Below are 26,984 nucleotides of genomic sequence, written 5' to 3'. Positions count from 1 at the left end.
TGTGTGTGTGTGTGTGTGTGTGTGTGCTCTCTTTCTCCCTTTCTTTCTTTCCTCCTTTGTGTGTGTTTGAGTTGTATGCTCCTCGACTGCATCGCTGCAGATAGCTCTTAACCTTTACTAATACCATCATTATTGTGAGCAATCCCAGCGAATTGGTTTCTCTGAAATACCTGCCTGTTCAACCTGAAACGACTGTAATTACTATTTGACGATGGCCTTCAGTCTCTCAGTGTTCAGTTTCACTCTGCATATTGTAACGTGATGAAAACATACAAAGAAAGGAAGCCTTTCTTTGGTTACTCGCGTGTTTCTAAACTGAAGTGAAAGTCATTATGCCAGGGGTTTCAAATCTTTTTACAGTCTGATGCTTAAATCAACTAGACAGAACAAAGCAAGAAATAAGAGAGACCGAATGATTTAGACTCGTGACTAAAGAGGGCCGAGACCTTGCATAAACACCAGAGCTCTGATAACCGCTCGGTAGCCCTCCTTACTGCTTGACTTAAGTCTCAAAATCAACCACAAGTTTCCCATACTGTACTGTACAGCGGACAAACATGGTAACACAGTTGTATAATAATTATTTTAGATTTTGAGTTTTTTTCTAGTTAGTTGACATTCATCCCTCATGCCTCGATATGTGTTCAATCAATCAAATTTGTATACAGCCTCACATTTGTCTCCGGGGGGTTTACATATCACACACTCTGTCCTTTGCAGCGGGACAAGGAAACACACCCCAGAGACACCCAACAATGAAGGGAGAAAATATAGAATAAACCCCAAGGAGAGTAACAGTGGAGGGATCCTTCTTGCAGGACGGACAGACGTGCAATAGGTGTTCTGTGTATAGATTAAAAAAGACAATAAAGTTGCAACTCAGACATTTTTATGTAAACATATATTAAAAAAACGAAATGATCCTGAATGTCCCTCTTGCACCATGATCAGATAAAAATGAGTTTAGTCTATATTACATTTTAGTAAATATTTGCTTCATTAAGGACTTCCCCCATCAGCCCCAGCTGTAGTTTGTGTAATGTGCTAATAAACAGAAAATAGGTCCCCACTGCAGCGCTTATACAATATGACACACTGAGCTGTTTTCCTTCCCTCAGATCCAGAATGCCGATGAAGTGTTGATCTCACCGCTCGAGAGGTTTCGCAAGGAGCAGATTGGAGCTGTTAAGGTACAATTTGAGATATTAGAACCAAAGGGTAACAACAGATTAAAATTTGGGCCACAACTGAGGTTCAAGTTCAAGGCTTTTATTAGTCATACGTACATCGCTACAGTGTAGTTATGACGATGAAAGTCTTTTATTAGTCATACGTACATAGCTACAGTGTAGTTATGACGATGAAAGTCTTAGGTCACAGGCTCCACCAACAGTGTAACACAATAAAACTGAAAAACTGAAAAAATAGTAGATTATTAACACAAAGTTATTGTACCGGTAAACTTCAGCTTTACTACACCGGAGATTTAAAAAACTTCCCACAGGCTCTGCTGAGGCTTTTACAAGGCTAATATGTGAAGGTTCAGTTCAGGAGGCGTGCTAAGTGTAACACTGCGGGTTGGTGATCGGACGCACCACCCTGCTCTGGTCTCAGTCAGTTCTTTAGTCAGTGGTCAAGGAATCCAATTTGTTCAGATAAACGACAGATCACAGTCCAGTGTCAGAAACGAGGTCATGGGAACGAATGCTGGGAGGAAAGACAGGGTGCGCGTCACAGACAGAGAGATAGTTGAACTCAGAGAGGCAGTATAAACACGAAGCGAGTCCAGTGTCTGGTTTCAGCAGCTGTCTCAAGTGTTTAATTCACTTTGTCTGAACTTTGTTTCCCTTTCGCTCGCTCTCAGACCAAATGTAAAGATAGCATAGGCATGCAGTGGACAGAAAATATAAACTATTAACCCCGAAAGTGAAATCATTTCTCCCCATTGAATCATACAGCTCCTCAGAATGTAGCAGGAGTGTGTGAGCGTCCACACACTGATGTTGTGCAGCAAGACAGAGTGGTTAGACATGTGGAGTTTGGAGATGCAGCTGTTGGGAAGTAGCTGTTGTCCTAAATATTTTTGGCAGGGCCTGCTCATTGAGATTACAAATGGTCCCTCTGTAGCAACTTCACTGTGGCCTCACTCATTTGGAGCATTTTTAGGAGGGCAATGCTGGTCTGTCTGTTGGTTGGTCGTACCATATATTTGGTACAGACTTTTATGATCCTCAGCCTGGGGATAAATATTACTGACTTTGGTGACCCCTTGACCTTTGACCCTACATTATTATGGTCAACTACCACTTATTTTCAAAGTGAAATATTCTCACAATTATTGGATGGATTTTAATGAAATGTTCTACAGATATTTGAAGTCCTATTAGACTGCTAAAGGAATGAAAGGAATAAGTACTAAAACCACAAAATGATTTAGCATGAGTCGCTCCCGTCCTCTCAAAGTCGATGGGGTTTTGGTTAGAAGCCTGTAATAAGGTCTGTAATTTACACATGCATGCATAACATTTTCATATTTTATCCTACAACATGAAACAGGGTTATAAATATCTCGCTTGAGAGTTTTGAAGCTTTAAGTGCTTTTAAAAAAGGCGGTTACTAACAAGTGGCTCAATGACAGTCCAGAGGTATTTGGGGAATACAAACATCATGACCAATCTTTCATTTATTGAATTTAACTTAATTATAGTTCTTGTACGAATTGTTTTTTTCCCCAAAAAATGAATACTTTTCATATAAAGATGTTTATAAGCAAACTACGTTTATATTTCTTGAAGTAAACAATAGTAAAGTATCATTATGACATAGGTATCTTAACTTTGATATTGTGTTGTCACAAGTATTAAATGATTTTAGCCCCCAGTGAATGAGACGCATAGGACTGCGGAAATGGAGATATATTCAGCTTTTATTTCTCTCTGTTTTAAGTATTAAAAAAATGGAACACCAAGAGCTTTGTTAGCAGATGTTAACCTGTACAGATTGCTTTTATGTATTGCTCATATCCTCGCTACGTCCCTGTCTTTCTCAGGAGGGAAAGAAGCAGTTTGACAAGGAGACAGAAAGGTACTACTCCGTTCTGGAGAAACACCTCAGCCTGTCGTCCAAAAAGAAGGAATCACAGCTAACCGAGGTGAAGCGTTAGACTCCTAAAAACATGCACCAAGTTCCTCCCATGTGTGTTAGGTAATAAAAGTGACTTTATGACTGTTGTTTCTGTTTTTGTTTCAGGCTGATTCACAGATGAGTAAAGACAGGCAGGTTTTTTATGATGCCTCTCTGCAGTATGTCTTCAAGATCCAAGAAGTGCAGGAGAGAAAGAAGTTTGAGTTTGTGGAGCCGGTGAGTTCACAAACATACATCATGATCATGTTTGTTCTGCAACTTTATTAATATTTGACAGACTTTACAGCTCTGACCAAAAGAGAGAAATCAAAGCCACACACAATGTTTCATCACAGGAAAATATAACTGTGTTTTTTGTGCTGCTTGTAAACAATGACAGCATCAACATTAGGTCATAATTGCAGCTAAGCCCGTAATGGTTGTGTGTGTGCTAACATAACTTATCATGGAGAAACAGCCGGTCCAGTTTCTGAAAAACACACATAACACACACTGTTCGGACGATGATAAAATGGTTTTAATGATTGATATCCGTAAAGCCCACTTCCTGTTGCTGTGGAAGCACTTCCTGCATGGAGATCTGTACCGCCTGATAGAGAGGAAAATCTATGTTGTAAATATGGACAGAAACCCAAACAACATTTATTTTGGGGCTGTTTTCTCTTACAAAGGCCATGTTGATAAATTGAGCAGATGACAGACGATCCCTCCTTTCTAATCCTCTCATTATACTCTGCACTCCAGAGCCCCCAGCTAACATTTCTTCTCTGTATTTCTCCCTCTGATCTTCAGCTATTAGCCTTCCTGCAGGGTTTGTTCACGTTCTACCATGAGGGCTACGAGCTGGCCAGTGAATTTGAACCCTACAAGCAAGAACTGCAGTTCAACCTGCAGAATGTAAGTGTAAAATGTGGACCTGATATCATTTGTTTCATCTGGTCTACCTGCCATTAAGAAAAAGTATTTGAAAGTCAATTTTGGATGCAACTTGTGTTACCTTTCTTAAAGTCGAAACCTCATTCAACTGATACTCCTGGCATGTCAAAACCTAGGATACAAACATAAGATGTGAACTTCTTTCAACCACAGTTTCTACTAGGCCTGCTGTAGGGCAGACTCATATGACTGCCTTTGCAGTTAAATCTTTCTTTGACCAATTTACCTGAAAAGGGTTAGAGTTTAAAGGGGCAAAAACGTATTAGGTCGTCCTGAATTAAACAGGTCCCGACTGCTAAAATTCACTCTTCCTACTGTATGTTTCATTTCAGTTTCTCATTCCTGTAAAATGCAGTGTTATCTCCTCATAAAATAAAAATCTTTACATCACTGTTGCAGCATCAAGGTTTGCATCAGTTAAAAACTAAATGTACTACTATGGAGCTATTTCAGGGTCATAAGTTTTCAAAAAATTCAATTTATTTGAAAGTTCAAGTTTTTATCCTGAACTTTGAAAAATACTATGATGTATTCAAAATAAAAATAAGTATTTGAAATCATTTTTCAGGTTGAATATTATTTTTGATTCAGTTCAGCAATTTTTTTTGAATAAAATATTTATTTTCAGATTTCACTTTTATACATATTTTGATATTTGAATCCTTGTTTTTTTTCAGTTGCAGATTTTTTGTTTTCAGATTCAAAACAATAATTTTTTCAGTTTCAAATCTTGTTTTTTCAGGTTTCACATTGCTTTTCACTTTCAGATCGTTTTTCACTTTCATATCTTTTTTTTTCGCTTTCAGATCTTTTTTTTCGCTTTCAGACTTTTGGCCCTGATGTTGCTTGGGGGGGCGGGGCTTAGCAAAGAGTAGTTTGGCATCCTGAGTGGCAGGCCTCCCTCTGTCATGTTGCCTTCATGGATGTTAGGTAGAGCGAGAAATATAACTCAATACTTTCTGTACACAATACTCCCGTGATTGGTGGTAAACTGATACCAGTGTCAAAGTTCCGTTAAGCAAGCTGTTGAGCATCGTAATTGGCAACAATCAAGGTATAAGAGCAATAAACTGTGCTAGAATGTGAAATTATGTATCCGCAATCAAGCATTGTCCTTCCCCATTTCCACGTAGCTCCATGAACTCGGGATAGTATTGGCTTGGTTTTTGCGATCAGAATCAGATTACCTTTATTAGTCCCACAGGCAGTGGTGTAGTGGGCGTTGGACGCGGGGGTACGCCGTACCCCCACTTATTGATTTGAAATTGATTGAATGTGTGTGTGTGTGTGTGTGTGTGTGTGTGTGTGTGTGTGTGTGTGTGTGTGTGTGTGTGTGTGTGTGTGTGTGTGTGTGTGTGTGTGTGTGTGTGTGTGTGTGTGTGTGTGTGTGTGTGTGTGTGTGTGTGTGTGTGTGTGGCAGCACCGTGTGTGTGTAGGGTGACCAGGTGTCCCGCACTGTGGGACTGCACACAGGGCCGGCCCTGACCAATTTGCCGCCCTAGGCAAGATTTTAGCTGGCGCCCCCCCCCCCCAAAGAAAGCAGACACTCACTATGACTCGCGTATGCATGCACGGTTGTGGGATGACCACCAAAACAGAAAGATATGGACACAAGATGTGTGCAAATGTATTTAGTATCCTATCCATTTGAGCATGATTTAAGTGGGGGGTGGACCTCACCTCCTCTAGGGGGGTCCGGGACGATGCTCCCCCGGGAGGATTGTTTTTTTAAATATTGAAGTTAAAAGCATCAATCTGCTGCACTTTGAGAGCAACATTAAGAGATCTATGGAAACATCTCTCAACACCCAGATGAAACAGAACTGGAAGCAGATTTTCTTTTTCTTTATGGATTTACAAATCACTCCCCTTTTAAACTGTATTCTTGTTTATTAACAACTTTTTTATACTGTCATATAGTATTTTATACTATAAGAAAATAGATGAAAATCTATTCTCTTATTTTTGTATAACTATAATGATCATATAAAGGTGTGCCTTTACCTCACTGAGCTGAGGTTATCAGAGCCGCTCAGTCTTTCAGGAGAGAGCTCTCTAAAGCTCTCCCCCCCGCGGATGCTTACACAGTAAATTCCAATGTTAATAAAAGCTGTATACGTTTTTTGGGAGTTTGATTTATTTTAAATTAACACAAATACAACATTTAAAACCTATAATTGCACACTAAAACCATTATTTCCAAAAATAACTATTTCACTTTTAATTTCTAACTTTTTTTTTATTTTAATTTTTAATTTTTGGCGCCCCCCATTGATTGATGCGCCCTTAGCATTCGCCTATACTGCCTATGCCAAGGGCCGGCCCGGACTGCACACATAGCATTTTTATTATTTATCCCGAGTCCCACAAATTGGAACTATGTCCCGCATTTGAGTGACAGTCGCGCAGAAAGGCCGGATCGGTTCGCTGACAGCCGGCACCGCCCTTTATTATTATATTGTCTAAACGACATCATGTAAGTTGCGCTGACAGGCGATACAGAGTAAAAAAAAGATCTGAAAGCGAAAAAAAAAAGATCTGAAAGCGAAAAACGATCTGAAGGTGAAAAGCAATGTGAAACCTGAAAAAACAAGATTTGAAACTGAAAAAATAATTGTTTTGAATCTGAAAACGATAAAAATGTAACTGAAAAAAATAAGGATTCAAATATCAAAATATGTATAAAAGTGAAATCTGAAAATAAATATTTTATTCCAAAAAATTGCTGAACTGAATCAAAAATAATATTCAACCTGAAAAATTATTTCAAATACTTATTTTTATTTTGAATACATAATTGTATTTTTCAAAGTTCAGGATAAAAACTTGAACTTTCAAATAAATTGTATTTTTTGAATGATCAAAACTTATGACCCTGAAATAGCTCCATACACTACTTGGATAGACAAAGGAACTACCTGTATAAAGACTTGAAGTAAGATTTTGTATGCATCAAATAAATATGTATGCAAGCCTCCTTTTAATGCCTCTTTTTGTTATGTTGATAAGGCTCGTAATAACTTTGAGAGTACACGAGTTGAGGTGGAAAGGCTGATGAAGAGGATCCGCTCTGCAGAAGAAGACTTCAAAGCCCCCAGTTGTTTTACCATGGAGGGATATCTGTATATACAAGAGAAACGTGAGCTACACAAAAATGTGTTTATTCTCCTCTCTCAGTCCATCTCTTTTACATGTTGTGAGTGACGGGAAGCAAATACCAGAATCAGACTTTATTACGTACAAACCAATATACATGTGACCCTGCATGAATGTGTGTCCTGTACTACAGGTCCGTTGGGCAGTGTGTGGACCAGATACTACTGTACTTATGAAAAAAGCTCCAAGATATTCACCATGGGCAACACAGAGGCCAGACCAGCCAGCAGACAGGTGAGCTGCTAGCAGAGATAAATCGCCAGACATTACACTTTTAAGCATGTTTACGAGGTGGAAGGTGGTCCTCCCCAGGGGGCTCAAATTGTTGCAGAGTTAAAAGTGACAAACTCACATAGGATAGCCTAAATGTGTGAATGTATTATAAGATAGTTTCGAGATACAGCAGTAGTCAGAAATAAATACATTTCTTATGACAAATCTTTTGTATGTACTTGGTGTGGCCTAAGTTTGTTAAACAGCAATATTAGACTATCTTGGCTGAATTGTTGCATGTTTATGTAATCAAACAACATAATCATAATCCCAAAGACATCCAAGAATCGAGTGAAACCAAACAAATAAACTGAGGGGGTGAGGGGGCACTTTTTTCCAAGATTTGTCTGAGGGGAAGCCCACAGTGGAAACCCCTGTTTGAGCTCATTCACTAAAAATGCTTTTCTAAAAATAAAAGGCCTTTTAAGTATTTAAATCATTAAAAAATAATAATTTAAACAGCAATAAATGGCATGATTCTGTTTCCCATCTTCACACAAACACTTGAATGCACTGGCAAGAAAGAGAAACAGTCTCTACAAACGTCAGTATCATGTAAAGTAGCTGTTAATGCACATTTGACAAATACAAGAAGACATGTTTACCTTCTTGTGAAACTGTCAAAGTACACTTTATGATGTCTTAACGCATATTAGAAGGTAAGTGTAGGGCTAAAAGTCTTGATAAAGGTTGTTAAACTGTTTTGTTGCTTGAATATCTTTTTTTTGTGAGAGTCCATAACAGATATACCACAACACATGTCTCTGTTAACAGAACGGCGTGGTGAACGGTACACCTGAGACGTTCAAGCTGCGCTCGTGTGTCAGAAGGAAGACAGAATCAATCGACAAACGCTTCTGCTTCGACATCGAGGTGGTGGAGAGGTGAGTAGGGAATAGAATGAGTGTCCGTATACTAAACTGAGATATGGCTGCTGTTGGAGTGTGCCCCCATTTAAAAACTTTCCTCTGCAGGCATGGCGTCATCACCTTGCAGGCGCTTTGTGAGGCCAACAGGCGGCTGTGGATGGAGGCAATGGACGGAAAAGAACCAGTATGTATACCCACCATTAAATAAATGTCAACAATACAAAAACATGATCGTTTGAAATGTCTCGCTAACACATACCTAAACATGTTTTCACTTATTTCAGATTTACACGCTGCCTTCATTGCTCAGTAAAAAGGAGGAGAGTAAGTATCCTGATTAATGCTGTTCCTGATTGATTTCAGAAAATCATATGAATTGATATGAAGTAATATGTCTTTAAGTTCATTTTTAAGATCCATTTTTTTTTTACAGCATTTCTTAACGTGCCAGGCTTCAACTTTGTCAAGAAGTGTATAGAGCTGATTGAAGCAAGAGGTATTCCTCCTTCTTAAGGACAACATTATTCGACTGAGTATTTATTATATGCCGTGTTGTTTTATGTTAAAACATGTGTTTTTGCGTGTGTCCGCAGGCCTTACCACCCTGGGATTGTACAGGACTGGAGGAGTCAACTCCAAAGTGCAGCGGTTGATGACGAGCGTGTTTGGTAAGAGTGTGTGTGATTGGTATGTTTTGTTTTTGATTTATTCAAGCACAATAAATAATAGTTATATTTATAAAAAACTGCTGAATCTTGTATAATCTACTTTCTAGCATCTTCAGCTCCCTCTGAGGTGCAGCTGGATGCAGAGGCCTGGGACAACAAGACCATCACTAGCGGCCTGAAGAATTATTTCAGGTAACATACAGTCAAAGGTTAATTAATAACACTTCTCTTTAAATATGAATCAATGATTTGTAATGTGCGTTCAGGTGTCTGGCAGAACCGGTACTGACCTACAGACTGCATAAAGAATTCATCAAGGCTGCAAGTAAGATCCCTTACTGCCTCTAAGTAACACAGACGTAGTAACACAGACGTAGTAACACAGACGTAGTAACACAGACGTATGATGGAATCTATTTGTAGTTATTTCCACAGTGTTTTGATCAAATGAATTCCCTCATACATTTCATGTTATCAAAAAGAAGCACAATATGTTGCCCTCTCTCCGCTGAATGGCATCCCTCCCTCTGCTCTGTCTCTTTACTGTTTCACAGAGTACGATGACCATAAGTACAGAGTGAGAGCCATTCATGCTCTGGTGCACAAACTTCCAGAAAAGAACAGAGCAATGTTGAAGATCTTAACCAACCACCTCCTCAAGTACGTACAGATTAACACAAACTGTGCTCACATTGTTCAATACCTTGATCCCTTTGGCTCTGAAATGGCTTTCTCCAGACATCTTTTTATACTTTCATGCAAATACTCCATTATTTTTGTACTATTCCAATATTCTTTTAGACATTAAAATCATCCTCACACCATAAAAACATGTTGGTTTCTTCAAAGACATCAATTTGTCTGCAAGGAAGGCAACAGGAAATAAGTATTTCATAAAATAATGAGAGGTGTTATGTGCTTTAGCTGCCTCGAGTAGAGATTCAAATCGTATGCAACACTTTAATATATAGCTAAACTAACAGGAGTGCATGTAGTGACACATATACTGATCACCATTTTCTTGTTGTATCACATAGTGTATTTGTACATGTTGTGGGTATATGACAGAAAAAGACATGCTCTCATGTGTGCGTGTGTGTACAGGGTGTCCTCTCACAGTGACCAGAACCTGATGACTGTGTCCAACCTGGGAATGATCTTCGGCCCGACGTTGCTGAGGTCGCAGGAGGAGACGGTGGCCGCCATGATGAACATCAAGTTTCAGAACATTGTGGTGGAGATTATCATTGAAAACCACAACAAGGTAAGCTGAGCATACACACACACACGCATACAAACACCCATTACATACACAGAAACACACTGAACAGACATGTATGTTCTTGCCAGATTTTTGGCGAGGCCCCGGATCTGTCGTTGCCGTTACCTCCGGCTTCCTCCTCTCGGTCGACTCCTCGCAGAAGCAAGGTGATCTGTATGTCGTCGGGGAAGAGGAAGGCCCGTCTCTACCCTCCGGCTCTCTGCCTGGCAGACAACGACAGTGAGTCTCTCTGCAGCTAACAGCTCCCTTTTCTTCTCACTTATTAGTACATTTTTACTACACAACATTTATTGATCAATTATAGCTGTAAATTACCTTTCAGATATGTGACAAGCTTATGAAATACAACCCATTAATGGGGCGAAGCCTGCGAGCTAGTTCAGGCAGTCAACTCGAGCACCAATGATACATTAACACGTGGTGCACCTCGTCCCTCTTACGGCACGTCCACACAGCAGCTTTAAACCAGCTTCAAACCGCGTGCAAGCTGGGAGAGCCAGACCGCAGTTCATTTCCTCATATTCCAAACGAGAAATTACGGTTAGCAAATCACCCGGTTCTTTACGACCAGAACTATTTACCGGGATACAAACCGGAGGAACCAGGCATGGAGGGAGGTGGCAGAGACAGTGGGTGAAACTGGTAGGTTTTCGCCTGTTTGGGGAGTTTATATATATATATATATTTATATATATATATATATTGCTCGCATAAAATCCCCGGGGTTTTTTGCTTTGTATGTCGGGGGCGGGAGATTCATGTGATTGGTTGTTGGTCGCGTTGCTCGCAAAAAATCCCCAAGCTCTCAGACACGCCCAGCTCCAAGATTTTTTCAAAGCTGCTGTGTGGACGTACCGTTACAACCAACCAAACACATTCTCCTAAACATGCCGCTCGATTTAAGCTGCCAGGTCTTCCTGCCTCTGCCTCGCTATGTTGCTGCTGCCACTGCTGTGATCACTTGCTATTGCTGCGTTCATGTTCCTGCTGCTGTGTTTCATGTTGCTGCTGCTCGCCTGCCCCCCCACCACCCCAGCTTCCACCCCAGCTTCCACCCCAGCTCCACCCCAGCTTCCACCCGTAGGCTCGGGGGATAGTTATCTAATCATCACTCAATGTTCTTTGTAAATCTGTGGAGTGATGAGGCCCGAGCCTAGACGCCAAACTCAAACTATATGCTGCTTCGAATAAACATATTAAGATACACGTGAGTTGTCTGACGGAAATAGAATAAATCCAGCAGTTTCTGAGCATTTGGGAATCTGAAAATGCTCTTCCACTAAAGAATAAATTCCCATCAGATGGTTTTATTCAGTATGGCTGCAATCGAAGATAAAAAACTCTCTTTTATATATCCTGTTTTCTTTTTATCAAGGATAAGATATAAAGAATAAAGAGAAGACTCTGATAAGGTTTATATAATTTAAACTACATTTGAGTCTCTTTTTTCTTCCTTAACAATATTGTCCGTCACAGTTTGTGTTTAAGGAGGACAGAGCCGTCTCGTCTTAGTATTTTAGGGACATATTAAGTGTTTCATTTTCTTTAATAACACCGACACGCGGGATGGACTAACCTTGAAGTTGTCATCGTGTCTCTTCATCTGCTGACGTGTATTTATTCCTCCCTCCAGGTGACACCTTCAGCAGCAGCCCCAGCACGACCCCGATGGGCAGCCAGGAGTCTCTGTCCTCTCACTCCTCTGAGAAGAACGGCTTGTCTCAGACCTCTCCTCTGTCCTCTCCGGCTGCTGAGTCCGGCTCGTCCTCCACAGCTCCGGTGTCTCCTCCTGCCGCGTCCTCCTGCTCCCCGTCCCACAACTCCTCAAGCGGGAATGATCAGAAACAACCGCCGGACAACAACGCCTCCCCTCCCCTCACGCCTTCCTCTTCCCGGACTTCCTCCAAGCTCAATCCGACTTCCTCTTTGTCTTCCACGTCCTCTTTAATCTCCAAAGAGACGAGTCTGTCTGGTAAAGGAAACTCTACTGCCTCTTTATCATCCCTCAAAGAGTCTAGATCTCCTTCCTTAGCCTCCTCGTCCACTGCCTCCATCCAGGACTCTTTAGTGGAGCGCACCCCCGCCCTCAGCAGGGGTCGACCCGTTCAGAGAGGGTCGTCCGTCTCCTCTCTGAAGAGCACTCTTTCAGTGGATCAACAAAATGCATCCAGCAACACCTCCACTCTCAAAGAAACCAAAGTGACGGACTCTACGTCTTCGCCTCGGCAGCTCCGAAAACCTTACAGGACTGCCTCCTCCTCCTCTTCGTCGTCCTCGTCCTTATTCCCCTACCAGCTCTCCACATCTTCCTCTCTCACCTCCCTACACATCTCTGAGGGTGCGTACATCTTTAAAAGTTTAAGAGTGCTGACAGTGAGAATAATGTTAAAGGACCTTCCACTACGAGGGAGTGCGGTCATCTTTCAACCAGAAGGTTGTGGGTTCAATCCCAGCCCATGCAGCCAACATGTCGATGTATCCTTGGGCGAGATACTTAACCCTGAGTCTCTCCCGATGGCATGGCCAACGGTGTGTGAATGTGTGTGAATGTTAGTTCCTAGAGTAAGGTACACTGCTCTGTATGAATGGGTGAATGACATGTAGTATGTAAAGTGCCTTGAGGGGTCTTAAAGACTGGATAAAGTGCTATATAAGTACAGTCCATTTCCTTCCACCTGTTTTTGTTTGCTTCTAATTTCTTATGTTACTATCACAGATTACAGAAGTTGTCACGGATCTGTACAGAGTCTCATGTCCTCGGACCCACAAGAGGCAACACACAAACGTAAACCTGCACACACCCGCTGGGGCTCCGATCTGAAACACCCTGCAGGCTCTGCATCCAGCAACGGCTACCAGAGGCCTGGATCACTGTGAGTGTCTGTAAATATCAGATTATAAAGTGCTCTCATGCAGCACAGCACTTTCATCCTTTGATCTGTTCTGTCAGAAAAGACGAAGACATTAAGATCAATGGGTGTTTTAGCCCAGGAGAAACAAAGTGGTTCAGTTTGCTGAAACCTTGTGGTAGAAAAGATGGTGTGGTGCAAAACAAATGGCATTTCAAATATTTTGATAAACAGTTGCACTGTAAGGAAAGGTCAAGTTTTAAAATGTCTAAACCCTTTTCAAAAAATATGTCAATTGACGTGAGAATGTTATCTTATATCGGTTATCCCTGTAGATTGCACTGGTTGGCTTTACATCAAAGAGATACTACAACTCTGGGATTTGTGATTTCTGACTTCATTGGCCTGATTTGAGGATTCAATGTATTTACTGAGACTGGGTTTTTGTCTGTCATGCTCTCACAGGAACATCTGGGAAAGATCTCAGACATAATTTCATGTTTGTGTTTTACAGAATACCAGGCAGACTACCACAGCGTGAGAGTTCAGTATTCTCCTCAGCGTTAGACATTTGTTCAGGAAGGTAAGTCCATTTCCAGCTTGTTTATTGAACAACCTTTTAAGTCTAGAAGCGGTCCCTTGTCAGTCACTACCTCATATCAAGTCATTCAAGTCTGAAATCTATAGAATCACATATAGTTGAACGTAATCATCTGTAGCACAGTTCTTAGATATCTCTTTTTATTGAATACATTTCTTCTTCTAGGGATGCGAAAGCTCTTTACTCGTGTGAGGCGGAGCACAGCCATGAGCTCAGTTTTCCACAGGGGGCGCTGTTCTCAAATGGTAAGATTTTACATCATGTTTTCAATTCACTGGGAAATATTTTCAATGTTTAAAAACTGATGAAACTAATCCATGTAATAGATTTGAATCTGTAATAGAATTGAATACAAATGTGTGTCTGTTTTTATATCAATGATCCAAGAGTTGGGGAAAACCTGTGCTATCCTTTTTTGTCTTTGTTTAATGTCATTTGAAATGGGTATACCATTGTATGACATATTCACTGACATGTTATGTACACGAAAAATACAAGAAAAACAGAATGGGACAAATATGAAGAAAGTCTCTATTAAACATGCTTAGCTAAGTGATAGTTTTTACATTTGAGCGGAACAGATAGTGATTACACAATCAGAGGTAAACTCAATTGCCCCCAAAGTGTATCATTTGTTGTGTGTGTGTGAATCAAAACGGTTTTATAAATGAAGGTCTTTGTCTTGTTTGTGTTGCAGTGTACGCCTCTGTGGAACCAGGTTGGCTTCAGGCGACGTACAACGGCAGAACAGGCCTCATACCTGAAAACTACATCACATACATGTGACAGACCCGGTAGCCAAACAATACAAATATCTAACTTAGGCTTTAGGGATCTCCAGTGCTTGCAGTAATAATCTGTGCTGCAGATCGAAGATATAATATATTCATCATGTGACTGTTACTGAACAACTGTGGCTTGATACTAACGACGTATGTACTGAATGTACATCTGACCATGCTAGGTGATATTAACCAGCTTATAATACAATAGATGTTCAAATCTTGACTTTTGCTCCACTCCTTCATGACGGTGTCACTTAATCAACGTGATCAGCTCCTGTGTTCTACACTATGCAGACATGAAATGTGTCTGTAATGTACGTGGAAACATGTGTTTTTTTTTTTATCAATTCATGTGATTTATGTATAAATTATCATACTAATATCAAAACTGTTTTTTACGCTTGTGCCTGAAACCGTGTGAATCGGTTTACGACTGAATCCTGAATCATTTCTTATACTGTGTGTAAGGTTTCACACTAAATAATAATAAACGTAATCTACAAAACCAAAATGGCTTTTTTTTTGTTGAAGTATTTGTATTTTTTTCGTGTGTTTATTTTGCATTCTCCTCAAAAACAGTACTTTTTTCCCCCTTGGTATTGAATATGCCACTTTGCATAGCAAACTGGAATAATGGAATAATTGTTTATATTCCAAATGTTAGGGTAAGCCCTCTGTTAGTCCTGTTCTTGTTTTCAGGTACTCTTAATTGCAGGAGAAAGAAACATAATTTGCATATCATGTGTTAGCATATCACTAAATGTTTTGAATGTGCATGAACGTTGTTTCTCCAAATAATCTTCTCTTTAAAAGATGTGCTCTCTACAGCAGTCCTTTGTGTGCATTATAAACAAACAAACAACACATAATCATGTATTCTGCAAGCTACATTTTAATTTAACATTCACATAAATACATTTTTATTTTATATAAATGTTTTGACACTATCACACTGTATCTACAGCCAATGATGGAGAACAGGCACCTACACATGTTCAGTTTTATGTACAAGTCTAGGATACTGGCAGTGTTGCTGAAGGTGTGCTGATCTCTGCGAGCCTCCTCAGCAGACCTTCCAGTGTCTCTGTGTTTTGTGATTTCTCCTCCAGCAGCTCATACCGCAGACTGGAGATGTCCTGCTTGATCTCTTTAAGCTCGCCTGAAAGAAAAAAAAACAGAAAATGAAAAGGAGACATTTCACTTCAAAAGGGAAAGTATATAATTTAGAGGAGAGTAGAGGTTTAGAATCGTTGTGTATTTTTTACCTTCAGTGATCTCGTCACTCTCTTTGTCTGCTTGGGCTTTGATGATATAACGCTTTATCAGACGCTTCATGATCTTCTGCAAATTGAGATAGAAAAAGTGCTCAAATTCTTTTAACAGGAAAAATTAATAGTATCATACTAGGCAAACCTAAGATGTAAAATAGTCCAATGTAAAATTATTATATAGTGAAAAATGTAAAACATTTTTTAATAAAACTCAAAACATTATTTTGTAAATGTAAATCCTAGTTTAGCAATTAATCATTTTGTATGAACATTTCAATTAAAAAATATATACGTATAACATCTAATTCTTGAGAGTTGCTAAATAGTCAAATATGTTTGTCTAAAATGTTAGAAATGTACATACCTGATATCTGGATGAGCTAGTTGATCCATCAAATCCAGAACTTTTGACTTCTCCGAGCTGTAAAATGAAGCTATCGTTAATTGAGTTGATATTTCTCAGTGGTCTGAAGTGGAGCCTGTGGTGCAGCAGTAAAACCACTTGGAGGTGCTCAGGCTCTGCCTCTAACACTCCACAAAATGTCATCTTTTGTTCTTTCTACTGTATAAACGCTGTGTACATTTGTTCACTTTCATTATTGTGTGGTACCTGATTTAACTGTGTCTCATTTTTCTCCTCACTGTGTCCTGCCACATACTTCTGGAGCAGCTGCAGCAGGGACTTGATGCCTGTAGCCAGTCCCAGCATGGACTTTGGACTGGGGACCAGGTTGAAAGGTACTGGGAGCGTCCTTCCCTCCTCAAAGTAAGAGAACCAGAGTTTGGCCCGAGCAAACTTCCACTCAACATCAGCATCATCCTAAAGCAGATAGGAAAAAAAAGGTAAAACCAACAGGTTAAAAAGATAAATACACACATCAAGCTATTTCATTTTGACACGCTTATGCACTTTGTTGCCAAGAGTTTTATAAGTAGACTGATATCGTTCTCTGAGTTTTTACCGCCACTATGAACCTGCGACCATGAGGCGATTAGCTTAGCTTAGCACAAAGACTGGAAACAGAGAAAGGAGCACCTCTAAAGCTCAGTACTAAACACTAAATATACTTGTTCGTTTATTCCGTTTAAAGGGCACAGAAAGATGTGGTTTTTAAAGGGGGGTTATGTTCCTGAATATTTCTTGGTCTGGTCTCTGCTGGTTACCTTTCACGACTTAAGGAAGTCACTGCACCATGCTAGTGGTTTCAAGCTAAGCTAATCAGCTGCAAGACTGTTCCTTAATACTTCCACATACAGACATGAAGTAACTATTGATTTGATTAAAAAAAGTGAATACCCTTTGCGTATGTTTGTCAAAACTTTTTTTTAAATTAAAAAGTACACATTTGATCTGCAAAACAAACAAAAATACATTTGTGGAGCAAATGCAAAGCTAAGTCAGTTGCAAGTGCAAGGTTTATTTTATAGCTAAAACAAGTTTTTAAAATAAGGATACTTTTATTGCTATTGAGTAGGCTACATACCTCAATCTAAATCTTGTGTTGAACCTAAAATATAGTATTGGCGTTTAACAAAATGTTACTCATGGTCTAAACTAAATGTTATCTTCCCTGACAAAAACTGAACACATATATCAATAGAATATGCTACATGTGAGGGCAGGTAAGGCTGTCTCAGGATGCTGTCTTTGTTTGTGAGCTTGTAAATGAAGCACATGATGATTTTTGTATTTTGCTTACGAACCTCGATCTCCTGGAAGGAGCTGTTGATCATGGCGATGAGCATGTTGAGCAGCACTATCACCATGGTAACGTTGTAAACCCCGTACAGCACGTAACCAATGTTCTCGATGAATTTGTGCCCGTTATTGATCACCACAGATTTGACCTCAGACAGTCCAAAAATAGCCCAGAACAACGTCTTGAAACTCTCCTCCAGGCTAGACGTACACACAGAGGAGGAAGTGGAGAGACACAAGAGAAAAAAAGTTATTTTTGAATTCAAACAAACCATTAATCATCAGGACTGAGATGTTAAAGACACTGTGAGAACGGTAGAAAGGTCATTTTCCTTCTGTATGTACAAGAATACATTTTGTTTTCCTTAATTATAACTAAAGACAAGGTTCTAATGGTGTCGGGTCACCAAAACTATTTGACACAAATTGGTCACAATCAAGTTGAGGGGATTAGACATATCTGATTGAACATTTACATTTATTTTTAATATAATAATGAATTTGATTTAATGTATCTTTTATTAGAAAATATGGCATGTATTTATAATCATCCAGCCTCTGAAAATCAGTCATATTATATCATCTGAGACAGAAAAATCTGTTTTTGGTTTTAATGCTGACAGCCTGTGTCCACAACCTATGCCAGGTAAATATTTAAAAGTGAAACTCTTGCAAGCTGCCTTTCAGGGGGTAACACAGTGAATGTTTAAATGTAACATAAATATCTCCTGGACAGTAGAAAACCCTAAAAGCATGTGCGAACAGATGCAGGTGTCTCTCACGTGGTGAAGGCATCATTCTGCTTTGCCCCAAGGTAATAGGAGTACAGGTTGAACATGCCAATCATGAACGCCAGAAAGACCAGGATGAAGATGACCATGAACTTGAAGATGTCCTTCACTGTCCTCCCCAGAGAGATCTGCAGTGGACCGAAGCTCTCATTGGCCGGTAGGATGTAAGCGATCCGAGAGAAGCTCAGCACCACAGCCACCGCGTACAGACCCTCCGATACCAGCTGGGGATCCGAAGGCACCCAGTATATACGTGCTGCAAAAACAGTAAACGTTAATATACTCTGACTGACTCTTGTACACTACTATTTGTAAATCAAGTCAACCAGGACACAACATTATCCATTTTGACAGAGCATTTATGTAAGAACGCCACTTCATCTAGACTTGTTATGATCATCGTGTACATTTCACAAATCTTTGCTATTTTTGTTATAACTTTGGATGTTATTACCTCTTCTGGCCTTCAACAATTATCCAATACACATTTGTGTTATAAGTAGGCTTTGTGTATTTTAAGAAGTCACAATCCAGATCGGTTGGGAACCAGTCAACTCAGAATTGCCTTCAGGCAAGCTATTTTTGTTAAATATGATTAGTCTAAAATTGTTCTCTTTTATCAACAATAACAGAGGAAATCAGACGGACTATTGGTGTTCAGAGTCCAAAGCCAACACACGTCACATGTGCTCCCATATGTACCGCCTCCTGCTAACTCACTCTATCTGTTTATACATTAAATAAATGATGGCGGTCTGAGCATGCTCACCCAGTGTAAAGTAGTTTATCTCGGGGGGCAGTGTGACATTAATCAGTGTCGTGTAGTGTGTGTGTACATAGGTCTGGGCTAAGTCAGCGTGTCTCAGGGTGGATAAGCGGCAGCTGAAGGAGGCGAGGAAGATCGCCAGCATCCCAAAGTCCAGGAAGTTCCACGGTTCAACGAAATACTCCCCTGGGCCTTGACTCCAGATCTCCTTCACCTCAGTCCAGATCATACCTGCAGTGGCACAAGGTAAGGTAGTGTAAGTTTATTTATATTGCACATTTTCAGACACAGAGGCAATTCAAAGTGCTTTACGTCATCATTAACACTTTATAATAAGACAACAGAAAGAAACACAATAAATCGACATAATGGAATAACAGATACATAAAAACCATGCATACAAGAGATACGGTAGGTGCTAAAACAAGTTAAAAGGCTTCTGGGTAAGCAGCTGTAAAAAGTTGTGTTTTTAGTCTGGGGGCAAAGAACTCATCGTTGGTGAAGACCTCAGGTTTTCTTGAAGTTTATTCCATTTGTGGGGGGCATAAAAACTAAAAGCAGCTTCGGTGTGTTTGGTTCTGAGCCGGGGTACAATGAGTAAGCCCCCACAAGGTACATGATATGATACAACCCTGTCACATACACAATTCCCATACAGCTAAACTGTGTCCTTAAGCCTCAATTCTCTCAAGGATTACGATCACTGTTTTGAACGGTAGGTTGTTATTTGAAACTAAACCGGTTATGTTTAAGCAACAAATCTACTCGTCAGCTTCAATGTTTGGTTTTGGGGGAGAGAAACTCCCTCTGGAGGGAACTTTGAGTTTTAGACTTTGCAGACCATTTACATGTACAAAAACCTACGCATATAACACACTACAGGAAAGGGAAAACGTTTCCCTCGGAACATTATTGTCTACACGCCATTTCCTTCCAAATGTTTTGGAGACCTGGCTGAAGGAGGACACAACCTTCTTCTTTAATCATTGCCTCATGCTCACCCATGACCCATGAAATGATGAGGATCTCCATCCATGTGAAGGGTGAGGTGGTCATGCGGTAGAGCATCAGCGGGTCAGAGTTAAGATTGTGTTCTCCTTGGAGATCATGGTGGGTCATATTTGCCAACAGGGTGGCGCCTGCAAAACGGTCAGCAGCGTTCATGATCAGAAGACCCAGAAAAATAGTAAAAGATGAGGCATGGGCCACAAATTTCATGAAGGGGCTACGCATCACTTTCCCCACCTGAGAAATAAAAGAATAGGAGGATGAGATAAATGTCCAGCAGTGAATAAAATGTCAAGTATTTGGGAGGTCATGTAAGTTACATACTCTGCTGCACGGAGCCACCAGGTAAGCCACAGCCAGTCCAGGCAGTCCTATCGCCACAGCCAGCACCACCAGCAGCTTGGTGGCAGTGGTTTGTTGTCTCAGGCCGGGCAGATTCTCATACCAGATACTCAGCAGCTGCTGCTGGCAGTTAGGATGAGCCACAAACTGAGGGGATAGACATTACAGAGGAGACAAGGAAACACAGGGTTTATGGACAAATGTTAGAGAAAATACGTAAAGATATGCTGCCTCGACTCTAATTTGACCCTTACACTATTAGAGGAATTGGCCATAGAGGCACTGTGAGACAGAACCATCGTGATGAACTGGTAGAGATGAAACTATTAGTGTCATCAATTTATTTCATGATTATGTTTGCTTGGCTTGTTTAAAAATGTTGCTTTTTGTTGTAATTACCTTCGCCAAGGTGGTTATGCTGTTTTGTTGTGAGCAGGATTACTGTAAAAGTATAGGCCCAAGTTTTATGAAACTTGGTGGAAGGATGCACCAGAACCATAGAAAGGATACACAAATGATTACTGATGTTGTTAACACTGCGAGATAAGGCATTTTGCCCGTGTAGTTATATTTTGATCCAAAAACATGAGCTCTTTCTTGCCTTTTCTGTCATTGCTGGTTTGCGAGCACTCTAACCTTTTTGAGTTCGTATTTGATGGCTAATTTGAGCCGTGTGAGGGAGGGGCGACCTGGTAGATCGTAGTTGTCTTCAGAGTCAGTTTCTCCGCTAAGTATGGCCTCCACCTCCTCAGTGCTGCGGCACAGATCCAGGAGGCCGACCACATAGTCCTTACACTGGGTGGACAGACAACAGTAGTCGTTCTACAAAACGCAATGAGGAAAACATTTAATCAGTGAGTGAAATATACAAGATGTACTGCAGGAGATATCTTCTGATGCTGGCGGAAAATATGCTTCTAGATTTTAGGTGAAATACGTTCTAATTTTCCACAGCTTGGGATTTTAACAATGTCACCACAGAAACTTAGTTAACAACATGTTTTTTTTATCAGTAGGGTATTGGCTCTATAACTTCTTTGGCTTTAAACAGTCACTTATTAGACTTTTCTTTAAAACACCAATATTACATCAAAACCTATTTAAAACCTATTTACATTTTTATAGTGAAAATTAAGGTAAAGTTTATTTGTATACCAAGAAAAATGGGCTACATAATTAATTGTGTAAATTAATCATGGTTTAGATTTGGGACATTTATTCATTGTACAGTATACAATCCTACGGAGCCCCTAAAGGGACATGGAAAAAAAAAAAAAGGGGAGGGAGAAAAAAAATAAAGTCAGGAAAACGGATCTGGTTCTCGTGCGCACGAGAAACGAATCCGTTTTCCTGACTTTATTTATGTTGAGAAAGTTACCGGTGCACCAAGGAGGAAGTGGGACACACATTAGACCACCATTTCATTGCAGACTGTTATGTTTACGTGGGGAAATGACAGAGCATACATTATTTGAGATAGACTATATTTTGTAGTCAGACTTAATTTTATTGACATTTCGGCACCTTTTTTAAGCACCGGATTGGCAAAACAGGAGAGTCTGTAAACCAGTCTGCTTTGATCTATGAATTAATGTCCGTGATTCGCAGAGTACCTGCTTCCCCCGCAGCTGTTTTATAGGGAAACAAACACTCAGAACACACACACAGAGCCAGTGGCGGACTGCTCTTCTCTGAGTTACACGTCCCGCTGCCTCCTGGAGTGACAACACACCACTGGCCGAAATGTCCTGAAAGTGAAGTCTGAGAATGAAATATATCTCAAATAATGCACTGTCATTTCCACACGTAAACGTAACAGTCTGCAATGAAATGGTTGTGTCCTGTGCGCTTCACTTCCTCCTTGGCGCACCGGTAACTTTCTCCCCAAAAAAATCTTGTGCGCACGAGATACTAACCCGTTATCCTGACTTTTTTTTTTCTCTGTTTTTTTTTTTCATGTCCCTTTATGGGCTCCGTTCAATCCTACTGTAAGGCCAGTAATAATTACATTTGTTAAATATGTGTGTTAAAAAAACGAAGTGAATGCAAGATCTCAACCCCCTTCTGTGTCTGCTTCCTTTTTAAAGGCTCATAAAATGTTCTTGTGTTTACTGGCAGCTGGTTGGCAGAGACATGACAAAATTCGGTTTTTGTGTACTTGACGATGAGCTGGCTTTCAGGGCACTGAGCAGAACTGAGTCTGGTGAGGGGATGTTTTTAGTACCTTGAATTCTTTCTCAATGTTAGCCAGCATGGCCAGTTCGCTGCTGAGCTCCAGGGCGGCCAGCACCGGGTCCTCGTTGGACAGGGAGAGGTAGGCAGGGCTGGCGAGGCCTCTGTAGGCATTGATCCGCGATCGCGAGTGACTGAAGGAGTCAAACTGCTGCTGGTAGTTACAGGAGTCGCAGCCGCAGAAGTAATCGTGAGGATGATCGATGTGAGCCCCTTTACTCAGCAGGGTGTGAACAATCTCGTACTCTTGGCAGTGCGCTGCAAGGATCACTGGAGTGACGTCATGAGAGAACCTGTAGGGAGGGAAACATAAAGACCATGTACATTTACATAGAGGTCGGCCCAGACCCTAGGGGTTTTTAAATCAACACTAAAAACTCACTTCTTCTCCCTGGCCTTCTAGTCAGAGCGGAGCACGACTCATGACATTTCCCTGTGTTTGATTTTTATATTTGCTGTTAATTTATTGTCTTCTGTTTGCGACTGTAGTAATGTGTTATTTATTATTTGCATGTACAGCATGCAAATAACCAAAAATGCTCGACCAACATTTTTTTTTTAAATGTGCTATATAAATAAAACCTGATTTGATTTGTTGCCTCATATAGTTCAAATTGGCGGGGAAAGGGCTGGCTCTGTCCAAAGTAGGAATGGACCAATCCAAGTTTTCCCAGTCCCAATTCCAACTCCTTTGGGAGTATTTGCAGACAACCCATTAAATAGGCTGTCAGTGTTTTATTAATAGGCTGTATGCCCCACTGTGTGGAAGTGACTAGGGTCATCTGTAAGGCAACATCAGGCCAATAAAATTGCTTTTCTGTCTTTGTATAACCTAATGTAACAAATAAATACATAGAAACAATTAATCGTACCATATGCAGCAATATAAGTCAGTATCAGCCAAATATCCAATATCAGGATTGTGATCATTTCAGCCCTAGTCCAAAAAAATAACATCTGCCAACAGCAGCTCCAAAGCTCACAAATCCACATGTTAAGTTTGATAAACCATACCAAAACCAAAGTCTATAGACAACAATTCGCTTTATTCTGGGGTCGTTAAGTCTCTGTTTCAGTCGTTAAGTCTCTGTTTCAGTCGTACGCCGCAAGCACTAACAGCCTTTTAAACAGAGACGTTCAGGTTGCCCCACATGTCAGGATATTCAGTTATTTAGCTGCTGTTTCTCTGCTGTTAGAAGGCACAACATTCTTTAATGATTTCTTTCAAATGCCCTACCTCGTCCCGTCCTCATCGTAAGCGTAGAAGTCGTCCAACATGTCTGCTTGAGCGGGGCTCCCTGTCAGACGATGGGCATCTCTAAACGCAGGGTGACACAACAAGGCCTCTGTGATACGAACGTAACCTTTACCTGCAACACACACACACACACACACACACACACACACACACACACACACACACACACACACACACACACACACACACACACACACACACACACACACACAAACAAACCGTAAACCCAGTTATAATGTTGTATTAATACAGCTATAACAAGGGTGCTTGTATTTGCATTTTATTTTGATTTTCTACTAACTATGGTGCTCTAGATTGAAATTTAAGATATTCGGTGTAAGAGCCATTTTAGGTTTAATTAAATAAAACGTCAAGCATGGGGCACAGTGAGGTTTGTCATCTGCTCTGACATCTTTAAAGAAAATACATCGTTAGACCCCTGGAGAGAACTGCAGTGTCAGCTTTCTGACACTCTTTTAAAGAAGACATATAATGGTCGTTTTAAGGTTCATGTTTATATGCTTTAATGTTCAAAAGGGTCTTTATTTTTCTCATACTGCCTGTGCTACTGCACCTCTTTACAAACCCTTTCTGAACCAGAGCCCAGTCTGCTCTGATTGGTTATCTGGCCGGCTCTGTTGTGATTGGTCAACCGCTTAGAGATGTCACTATCTGGAAGTAACAAAAGGACTACAATTTAGGCTTTTCAGGCAGGGGGGGGGAGTGTGTTGGAGAGAAACTCCCTCTGAGGGAACTTTGGGATTTTAGCCTTTGCAGACCGTTAACATGCACTAAAACCTATATAACACACTAGAGGAAAGGGAAAACCCCAAAAAGCAGAAGATGGCCTCTAAGGGTTTGTTGGCCTTTGTATACAAACATGCACAAATGTACACATCTTACTGATGGCTAACAGGAGGGCGTCACCCACTCTGGACAGATCTGCCCTCCCCAGCAGCAGCTCCGTCACCTCCAGATGTTCGTTGGACACAGCCAGCTGCAATGCATTCTGACCCATGTAGTCCACAGCGTTGACGTTCAAGTGTGGCAGGTGGAGCAGCATGCGCCGCACCTCTGGTATGTTGCCGTACTCAGCCGCCTCCAGGAAGCGCTGCTCAACCTCTGAAGGGCTTATGGAGGGAGCAGAGAACATGTAGGTTGGACCACGAAGGGCCTGGCGTCGTTTCACTGCACTGAGAGGGGCCACGAGCTGTCTCTCTGAGCTGCTGTGGCTGCCAGAGTCATAAACACACAGTATATCACATCCACATCGTCACTTATACAAGCACATAAGCCCTCTGGAGAAACACTCATCAGTTACATGTTTGCAGGTTCACATTTTACAACTAAAATAGTTACTTAAATGCTGTTTAGAGAGTTTAATGATTTATTCTACTCATGTGGTGGTGATACCAGTACAAATGCAGCTTACACATGTCTTAAAAAACACCTCAAGTTATGTGCTGCAAGTTTTATTTGGTATAATATGGGATATTTTATACCTGAAAATAAAACCTTTTGGATAGGTTAAAGTCGATTGATCTGATTTCTGATAGAAATAAATCATCAGATCAACATGGGACTTTTTATATTGCTAGTATTAAATAGGTATTTAAAATGATACAATACTGCATAGAAATTGTAATCTTGACTCCCCTGGAATGGCCATTGTTTGGATTAAAGTCTAATAATAGGTACCGACAGAGATAAAATGTACAAGCCAGAGATCAAATGTACAAGCCAAGTTTTAAAATAAATGTTATACTTTCAAAGTTCACAGTAGTGAACAAAATCTAGAAAAACAACTCAAGGCTTCAACTTTTTTAGAAGACACTGGAGAGAGACCATGTCACTCCCCACTTTCCAAAAATGTTGAAAAGAAATTAAAGTAATGTAAAATAAAGCACCAGTTCAATTACAATGTTTATCATATAAATAAGTCTCATTTACAGTGTGCAGGTTAAACAGAGATCAACCTGAGAATGCTGCTGCCTCAAACAGTGAGCCATGCTGTAAACCAGATTTACAGGATAAACCAGGAAGAATTTGAAGACTTTAAATACTGCTGTGTAACAGCCAAAAACGTACAAGTGTTATCCTTTTGACCTCCATCAACTTCATCACAGTTTGAGTTTCCCATGAATGGTAAAACTGTCAATGATTAGCTACAGACATGTTGACATTATTTACACTTTAACTTGATAACTTAAATTCATATTGAATTGACTCGTGTTACTGGAAGACTCTGGCTCAGTATGATAGACTTCAAATCAGGGGATAGCAAGTCCGAGTCCCACTGCAGTCAGCATGTCGTTGTGTCCCTGGGCAAGACACTTCACCCCAAATTGCTCCTTTGGGGTATGCTGAATGTATGTATGTAAGTCGCTTTGGATAAAAGCAAATGACATGTAATGTTATATGCCTTTACATTATCTATATATAACAACAACCTGTTGTGTAAACAAACCAGCATTAGATTAACACAAACACACACATGCACATCTGTCTGCACATCTGTCTGCGTATGGGATGTTGATGAGAGACTCACCCAAGGCATCGTCCAGAGCAACAGTTTTCCTCTCTGAAGTCCTCGCACACCAGCAGGTTATCCCGGCTGCGGGCCCGGGGGCTGTCGCTGCAGACCGCCGGCCGGCTGCTGAGGGGCGGTCTGTGGTTCATCCTGGAGGAGATCCACAGTGGAGGGTCCTGGTTCATATGAAGCAATCGTCAAGTGTCCGTGGCACACTCTGACTCTCCCGTCTCCCCGTCGCCCTGCCCCCTCTGTTTCTCCGTGTCCTTGAGAAAGAATGCATCCTTCTGGGTCCCACTATACTCTTATGATCTATATACAGATGTGGAGGTCAGCTGATGCTACTGCTGATACATGGCTATTTTCACCAGTAGCCTTATTGTTTCAGCTAAATCAACTTTCTGATTAGTTTTTTTTGCTTTACTGATTTAAATGACTCCCTACATTAGTGTTGTGAATGTTGGCTCGTCTGCATGGTTGATAAACAAGAACAAGTGTATTCTGAAAATGTTGTGTTTCGGCAA

At 40.6% G+C, this 26,984-nt stretch overlaps 2 protein-coding genes across 3 annotated transcripts in view; one reads left to right on the top strand and one right to left on the bottom strand.

Annotated features, from left to right (window-relative positions):
- arhgap42a (Rho GTPase activating protein 42a) overlaps positions 1-15,074 on the top strand; it is a 30,727-nt gene extending 15,653 nt beyond the window's left edge. For both annotated transcript variants that reach the window (XM_079651174.1, XM_079651175.1), the window contains exons 4-24: positions 1,119-1,190; positions 3,050-3,151; positions 3,250-3,360; positions 3,937-4,041; positions 7,090-7,219; positions 7,370-7,470; positions 8,284-8,393; positions 8,484-8,562; positions 8,663-8,702; positions 8,812-8,874; positions 8,972-9,046; positions 9,154-9,238; positions 9,313-9,371; positions 9,601-9,706; positions 10,151-10,310; positions 10,397-10,547; positions 11,962-12,666; positions 13,045-13,201; positions 13,692-13,760; positions 13,944-14,023; positions 14,476-15,074. In XM_079651174.1, the coding sequence (XP_079507300.1) occupies positions 1,119-1,190; positions 3,050-3,151; positions 3,250-3,360; positions 3,937-4,041; positions 7,090-7,219; positions 7,370-7,470; positions 8,284-8,393; positions 8,484-8,562; positions 8,663-8,702; positions 8,812-8,874; positions 8,972-9,046; positions 9,154-9,238; positions 9,313-9,371; positions 9,601-9,706; positions 10,151-10,310; positions 10,397-10,547; positions 11,962-12,666; positions 13,045-13,201; positions 13,692-13,760; positions 13,944-14,023; positions 14,476-14,564 (2,649 nt within the window). In that variant the 3' untranslated portion in view covers positions 14,565-15,074. The remainder of the gene's footprint in view (positions 1-1,118; positions 1,191-3,049; positions 3,152-3,249; positions 3,361-3,936; positions 4,042-7,089; positions 7,220-7,369; positions 7,471-8,283; positions 8,394-8,483; positions 8,563-8,662; positions 8,703-8,811; positions 8,875-8,971; positions 9,047-9,153; positions 9,239-9,312; positions 9,372-9,600; positions 9,707-10,150; positions 10,311-10,396; positions 10,548-11,961; positions 12,667-13,044; positions 13,202-13,691; positions 13,761-13,943; positions 14,024-14,475) is intronic.
- A 358-nt stretch (positions 15,075-15,432) lies between these two features.
- On the bottom strand, positions 15,433-26,769 carry trpc6a (transient receptor potential cation channel, subfamily C, member 6a). The gene is made up of 14 exons (XM_079650270.1): positions 26,479-26,769; positions 24,834-25,162; positions 23,910-24,042; positions 22,665-22,965; positions 21,077-21,262; positions 20,423-20,587; positions 20,092-20,335; positions 19,094-19,321; positions 18,316-18,580; positions 17,539-17,734; positions 16,445-16,654; positions 16,199-16,255; positions 15,829-15,904; positions 15,433-15,722 (listed from the first exon to the last, which is right to left on the bottom strand). Exons 1-14 carry the CDS (start codon positions 26,643-26,645, stop codon positions 15,577-15,579), a joined length of 2,703 nt encoding a protein of 900 aa, XP_079506396.1. The 5' UTR covers positions 26,646-26,769; the 3' UTR covers positions 15,433-15,576.
- Positions 26,770-26,984: the final 215 nt, after the last annotated feature.

Source organism: Notothenia rossii, assembly GCF_949606895.1.
Source record: "Notothenia rossii genome assembly, chromosome: 9".
In the NCBI taxonomy this organism is placed as follows: domain Eukaryota; kingdom Metazoa; phylum Chordata; class Actinopteri; order Perciformes; family Nototheniidae; genus Notothenia; species Notothenia rossii.
This window is presented reverse-complemented; position numbering and strand designations above follow the sequence as displayed.